The 7,735-nt window shown below is 29.4% G+C and overlaps 1 protein-coding gene across 1 annotated transcript in view; it reads left to right on the plus strand.

The window, feature by feature from the left end:
- LOC106679442 (E3 ubiquitin-protein ligase synoviolin A) overlaps positions 1 to 7,735 on the plus strand; it is a 28,431-nt gene that overhangs the window by 7,569 nt on the left and 13,127 nt on the right. Inside the window, exons 4-7 of the mRNA XM_014418617.2 lie at positions 1,796 to 1,844; positions 1,927 to 2,157; positions 4,129 to 4,228; positions 6,704 to 6,852. Coding sequence (XP_014274103.1) covers positions 1,796 to 1,844; positions 1,927 to 2,157; positions 4,129 to 4,228; positions 6,704 to 6,852 — 529 coding nt within the window. The remainder of the gene's footprint in view (positions 1 to 1,795; positions 1,845 to 1,926; positions 2,158 to 4,128; positions 4,229 to 6,703; positions 6,853 to 7,735) is intronic.

Raw genomic sequence — 7,735 nt, forward strand, 5'->3', positions numbered from 1 at the left:
ATTTGTAATCATTTTTGCATGCCCTTTTGAATATCCAATAATTATTTTTATTTATTGAAAATACTCTTTTCAAATATTATCTCCTAAGCTGTATATCACTTTGAAGTTGAAAAATGGAGTTGTTGCACTCTAAATTTTTGTTATTTGAAGCATAAATGGTTTCTTAATTATATTATTGTCTAATAAAAATGATCAATCTGAGCCAAAGTTGTCCCAACAGTATTTCACCAATTTTACCTTTATCTACAATACATTTTTGAAATTAAAATTAACATGTTTTTGTTTCTTTGGTTTAACATCCTTTTGCACCCTAAGGAAAGATAAATTATCCTATTGGTTACCTGCCTATTCTAGTGAGAGTGGCAACATCAAGATGCATGTCTTTATTATTGGGTCATTTCATATGAAATGTCCGTTTTTATTTTTACGGAAATTCAAAATGGGATTAGTGGACTTTTGTTATTTACTATATTTATTTTTACAGATTTTAATGAGCCATTATTAATCCTCTCTTTGTTGATAATATTTATTATCATTCCAATTGATTCCACATCGTTTAGTATGCCATCAAATATGATCATGGAAACATGCGATGTTTAAGTAATTTTTTTTTTATGAGTTCAAACTTGGACACAGCAGCCCAAGTTGCAAGAAACATTACCACTGCTTTCAGGGAAGAGTGGTGCAATGAACGGACCATTCACCGGTGATTTGAAAAAAATTTTTGGCTGGTGACTCAGATTTGGATAAGCAAACCAGAAGAAGACCTCCACCAGCAATTGAAAACAATGTACTTGGGCTTACTAAGAAAAAAAAAACCTTTACCAAATAGTTAAACGACTTACAGCACAACTGAATTTAAGTGTATCGAAAATTTCTTGACACTTAAAGACGATTGGTGAAGTAAAAAAGGGGGTTATGGGGTATGTGTACCTCATGAACTTAATGAGCAACAGAATCATTATGTGTTTCACTGCTTACTGTGCAAAAAAATTAGCCTTTTCTTGTAAGGATAATCAGGTTTAATGAAAAGTAGATTGTAGGTGTCGGTCAGGTCAAGTAAAGTGGCTAAATATTAACAAAAGATCGGAAAATATGCCAAAACTAAATTTGCACCAAAAAAAATTATTGGTTTCTGTGTGATGGTCAATGGCAGGATAATTCATTTCTCCTTTTTACCCAGATGTGATACCATCACATCTACATCGTACTGCAGTGATACTGACATAATGCATCAAAAACATATAAAAAAAACAACCTGCATTGGTTAGTCGGAAGGAACCTATGACAATTCCAAAGCTCATGTTTCCCAATAGACAATGAAGAAACTAAACGAACTGTGTTACGAAGTCCTTTCACACTCACCTTACCCGCCAGACTTATCTTCTACAGATTTCCATCTGTTCAGAAATTTGGACAACTTCCTTAAAGGTAAAATTTTTGAAAATGATTCTCAGGTAAAAAAAGGCATTCTCTGAATAAATTTCTTCACAAAACCCTGCATTTTTCAATTCTCGGATTGAAAAGTTGATAATACGTTTGGAAAAATGTATGGAAAATTAAGGTAAATATCCTTGAATAAAAATGTTATTATTTCTTTAAGTTTTTTTGCTAAATAACTCATCCTGTGATAACTTACATTTCATATGAAACGACCCATTACTATTACTTTTATTAATTAAATGTAACTTTAGAATAAGTTTGAAGTTTTTTATTGTAATGACCATTATAAAGACTGGATTTTAGAAAATGGCATCTAAACCCATTATTAGAATAAAAAATTTATTGTCTACAGATGGAAAGAAGCCCCGTCATATCAATGCTTTTTCATATAAGGATTATCTGTAAGTATTTATTTACATGATTTAACCTATACCAGCATTGGATATAAATTTTGTTTTAATTTTTTAATATTTGTTTTTCTAGCTTTGCTCGTTGTTCTTGGAGCTTTAGATTTAAATTTTGTTAGTCATGCTTATCAATCCACCCTTACAAAAGGAGCATCAGTACAGTTGGTTTTTGGTTTTGAATATGCAATATTGCTTACTATAATCTTGAATATTGTTATTAAGTATACTCTTCACTCCACTGATCTACATCGGGAATTACCTTGGGAACATAAAGCAGTATTTCTGTTGTACACTGAATTAATTATGGGTATGTAGATTTTTTTTTCAGAAAAAAAATTTAATGTTTGTTTTGTCATGAGAAATGTTTTCATTGCTTGATTAATTTTATTAAAGTTACTCTAAGAGTACAAATTATTTGTCCCTTTCTCAATTATGTAACTACTTATCTATAACTTTAATAGCTTATAATAATGTAAAAAAAAATATATATGCTGATGGTAAAGAAAATAAAACATGTAAGGGGTACATAGTGATGAAAAAAGCTGAAATAAATTAGACTCACTTAAACAAAAGCTATAGAGAAGAGCTGAGAAATATCTCTGTTTCCAGCTTTTGATGTACTAAGTGCTGGGCATTGGAAAAAGGGAAAAGTATTAGAGGAAATTGTTGTAAAAAATATATTCTTTTGGACAACAATAAAATAATTATCTATTTCTGATATAAAATTATTTATTACTGAAAGGTTGATAAACCTAATCTTATCAATAATAATGTCAATGAGCTATACATTTCTCTTTCATATTCCATTTCTAAATTAAGTTTAATTAATGATTTACTATTGCCCTTCTTTGTTTACTTATTCTTTTTTAATCCAAGACTGACTATATTTTATCATTTGTGATTAGTCTATTGTTATTTATTGTATGATTGTCTTTTTCCCTTGACCACTTTTTCACTCCACTGGTAATTATCATCCTTTGAATCATTTTAATTACCTGAATATACCAAAGAATATGTAAATAGAGTAGAAGGAGTAAGCTGTGGAAGACAGTTCTTACTAGTTACCCACACTTCTGAAGCCCCAATTGTATACTATCCATACACTATTTTATTGTAAATTAGTCTGTGCCACTTTTAGTGAACTCATGGACATTGGGAAATATTTTGAGAAAAAATAAGCTACTTGTAAAAGATCACCTCACAAACAAGAACAATATTAGTAAAGAAATGTATGCAAGAGTAAAGCAAATTGGTGAAAATCTTTTGATTGATCTTCAGCCACCAAGAGTGGCTTGAAACATAGCTCAAATCCTCCTACTATCACCAAGGAAGAATATTGGATGAGGTATATTCTTATATAATCGCTGGATTTTTTCCAAGTTTTCTTAGAGAGAAAATTTTCCGAAGAAAATGCGCCATTTCGCCACTCAGATTTTCTCTGCTACTAATTGTTGTTCTTACTTATAAGGAATTCGAAGTGTTTTATGTACTGAGAAGGCTTCAATTGATACTAAACCAAGGCATGTGGATTGGATGAAGAAGAATCTTGACTGCTAAGTATAATTGATCAAATTGAGTCAGCATTTTTCCGGTTATTAAAAACTTTTATCAATAGCTCAACCAAATTCAGGATAAATGAACTTAATATCTTAAGTGTTCACAGAAAATTAGTTTTGAAGAGAAAAGCACAAAATGGAATTGGAAATTGTCAAACATTTTTTTGAAAATCCATAACTTCAGTTTTCATGCTATGAACCAACTTCAAATGCATAAATTATGAGTTTAATACTTATATCATTATTAGTCTCAACTAGACTATTTAATTTTCTTTATAAGTTTGTAACTTTTGTTTTGAAAAATAATCATAATTGAAAACTTAGATATCTCACTTTTTCCTAGATGATTAGGGGACAAAGTTAGCCATGGAGTTGCATATTCTTTTATGACAATTTTAAGCCGTATATGTTTTGGCCTTAAATCATTTCTTTGAGAAACTGTTTTGGCTCATTAAAAAAAAAAAAAATGAGGTTGTAGTCTTCAATTTCTATAACGATAGGAATATTTAAATATCTGAATATTTTGTCAATATGTTGGTTGACTGTATATGGAAAAAAAAACTTTAATTTTTAGCTATTTGGCTCCTCCAACAAAAATCGTACATATACCCTTGTACTATTGTTGTTCTATTTTAACCTACCCCGTCATTTGAATTGTACCTATGGTTAACTATTTCATTTCTAATATGATTATGTAATAATTTATTTAATTTTGTTTTCAGGTTTCATAAAGGTTGTGCTGTATGTACTGTTTGTGTTTATAATGATTAGAATATATACATTACCTCTGTTTGCTTTTCGTCCAATGTATTACACTGTCAGGTTAGTAGTATTGTTATAGGCATTATAAATAGTATTATTGTAAAAGTGATTAGTATGCTGTGTATGTAGTTAAGCTTTGCTTTGAATGAACCTCTCTGTCTCTCCCATCATACCATGGTTTATATAAAGTTTTTTGTTCCTCTTGAGTTCTACTACTACCAATGAAAATATAGTGCAGGACTTACAGGACACCCTGTATTTTATATATTTGTGTATTAAACAAGGTCAAACTTGCCCAGTACTTGGAAATATGACCACCCAAAAACAGTAACTGCACCCTAGGGAAGTAAGCATTACCCAGGAACTGAGGCGAATAAAGGTTTAATTCATGCATGGGAACTGTAATGTAAGGCAAAGGGAGGTAAGTGACCCCTTTGTCTGACCTTGCACCTGGCCTCTAACTTGGGGACTGGGCATAGGGTTGATAATCCAATTTTCGCTGGTAAGACAGATTTTCCAAAACTCGTTTTAGGTTTCGTGATAGGTATTTTTTAATTTTTTTAGGTATGTATGTGGAAATGAGTAATACCCAAATGAGTTTCTAAAGTATTGTTTACGCAGTCATACCTATTAAAAAGAAATATGATAAATTTGTATTACTGCAAAATTCAAAAAGAAAAGGTTGATGAAAAATAGAAAAGCCTAAAGAAATGAATTTTGAAAAACATAAGGAAATTATCTTCCTAAACAAACAGAAAGGGGACATGGTTGACTGCCCCTTTTCCATCTTCTTTGATTCCTAGTTATTGACAATTGCTAACTCGTGATGGTTAGAATATTGTATGTGGTTGCGTTGTGTGGTTCAAACAGAAACTTTTTTTCTGGGTCTAAAGTTTTATTTCTCAAAATTATTTTTTATTTATATATATAAATAATTGACCATATTATTTCAAATTATGAAGATGGTCATGGGTGAGGTAAAAAAGAAAACGAAAAATAGTTTACAACTATGAAGGCAGCTTTTAGAGGTTAGTAAATAGGTTCGCTTGGCCCTCTTGGCAATTTTTTTCTCCCCCCACCAGTACCAGTACCTAAGATTGAACTGGAGGATGTAAATAAGGAACTGTTATAATAGTTTATAATAATAAATTCACTTTCAAAAAATTATAACAGTTAAAATTATTGTCTGTAACTATTATAAAATCATAACAGAAAAACTGTACTGAGCAAACACCTGCCAGTTTAATAATTGTCAGAACTTATGATGGAATGAGCCTAATGATTTCCTTATTTCTCCAAACTAGTTAGATTTAATATAAGATGCACTAGGTCTCATCCTATAATTTTGTCTTTTATATATTTATAATAACACTTTTTTGTTATTTGATTAGTTTTTGATATTTAAAATATCAATATTTTAGAATATAAATATTTCAGTGCTGATATAATTAAGATATCAATATTGTTAACTAATATTGATATTTTACTATCAATATCCCATCTCTAGCCCAGAGAAGTTGGTACATAGCCGTCCTGTCCCTAAAAATTAATGCTTTACAGTAGTTCCATGGGGTGGAAAAGATAAGTAGGAAGGTTGTGTTTTCGTGAGAACTAGTTTTAACTAAGACATCAGGGCAGAACGAGTTTTGAATTATGTATTACAGATCAAAACCAGTAATAGTCATACAAAATAAATGATTATCAGTTTTGACGGCTGGTTTTAGTTTGAATTAATGTGGACTGAATTTAACTCAGTACAGAGCAGTTTTGGGTGTTATTGGAGTATTTTTTTAATTTAAATAATGATAAATATGTATGTGTTATTCTTAATTTAATGTATCCTCTATGATTAATTTATTCCTTATTCAACACATAATATGAATCATCCTTTATTTACCATTTGTTATTTAAATCATTTTTCTCATTTGATTAAAAAAAAAGAAAATGGGTATAAAAATTTTCTAACACTTTGTTCTTTCTAGAAGAAATAACCTGAGCTTTCATTTTTTAATTAAATGTTTTACTTTTTTTTTAATCAAAAGAGTTAGTTAATATAAATGAAAAATGATAAATAGTGGACAATTCAGATTATCTGTTGAATAAGATATAAATCAATCATAGAGAAAACATCAAATAAAGAATAACAGACAAAGATTTCTTCATTATTCATTGTTCAAATAAAAATGTATTCAATAATTCCCAACATTATATATGGAGGTAAATTCTGTCAATATCAATTTTGAACTAGGTCAATGGTCCCAAAACATATAATAAACTTTTTTTTTGTTATTACTGATTTTGAATCAAATACATTAGTCAAAACTTGTTCTACCTTCATCTCATGGTTAAAAATAGTTTCAGCTGGTCAGAGCTATTTAGTGAAGCTAACTATGCTTAATCAAAGATAACTGGGAAGGTTAAAGCAGTTATTGACCAGTCAATACTAGTTTTAACTGAATCCTTGTTTTGACTGTTTCATATACAAAATAATGAAAGGTTAGTATATTATTCTATTCATCTGATTACTGGTTACAGAGCATTTAAAAAAGCATTCAATGATGTTATAATGTCAAGAAGAGCAATTAGAAACATGAACACTCTTTATCCTGATGCTACTCCTGAAGAGCTAGCTGCTGCTGATAATGTATGTATCATTTGCCGTGAAGAAATGCATGCTGGAGTAGGTAAGGATAAACTTAAGTGTTTAGAAATAATCTTATTACACTCTTATTCATAAATCATTGAAGTTTCTTCAGATATTTTGAAATGACTCTTTTCTAATTTACTGTTTTAATTTGATTTTCAAACTGGCTGTTTATGAATTTATTTTTATTTTTTCATATTATTCATATCATATTATATATTACTTTTTAAGTAATTATATTTTATTATTATTATGATGATAAAATTTGATAACTATTAATATCATAAATGGCCATAGTTGCGCAAAATAGATCCATCCCATACACACTAAATAATCATAAAATCACAAATATCAATCTTGTATAACTATTTTTTTTTTAATTACTTTTAAAATGTATTCATTCTTACTGTGACTACAAAAATATACTTGTACAGTGGACTCTTGCTAATCTGAACTATGAATCAGATATCATAATTGAAACATTTATTTATTGGGGTGTCATCATTATAACAGGCATTTGAGTCTCCTTGGCTTGTTCAGAAAACTTAAAATGTATTCTTAAGGAAAATTGAATTCTGAAACATTTTTTTTTTTTCTATTTTCTACACCATTTGCTCACAAATTGTTAAAAACTGTAAAGAATTGTTTACAGTTTTGGTACTTTCCACCTTCAGGATATGTTGGACTAAAAATGTGCCCGATATCAATTCATCTTGAAATGTGATTTATAACCAGAACTAATCCAGATAATCCAGAACTTTTTTCTGGAAAAAAGAAAAAATGACTTCATCGAATTGGAAATTCCAGAGTTAAGTGTGCTGGAAAAAAAAATGGATAAAGTTAGAAAGTTAACAATACCCTTAACGACACTGTTGATTTAACCTGTTAGCTGACGATAGCATTCCGGCCTTAACTTTATATAT

This window comes from Halyomorpha halys, unplaced genomic scaffold, assembly GCF_000696795.3.
Source record: "Halyomorpha halys isolate HHAL.00 unplaced genomic scaffold, Hhal_1.1 Scaffold203.1, whole genome shotgun sequence".
In the NCBI taxonomy this organism is placed as follows: domain Eukaryota; kingdom Metazoa; phylum Arthropoda; class Insecta; order Hemiptera; family Pentatomidae; genus Halyomorpha; species Halyomorpha halys.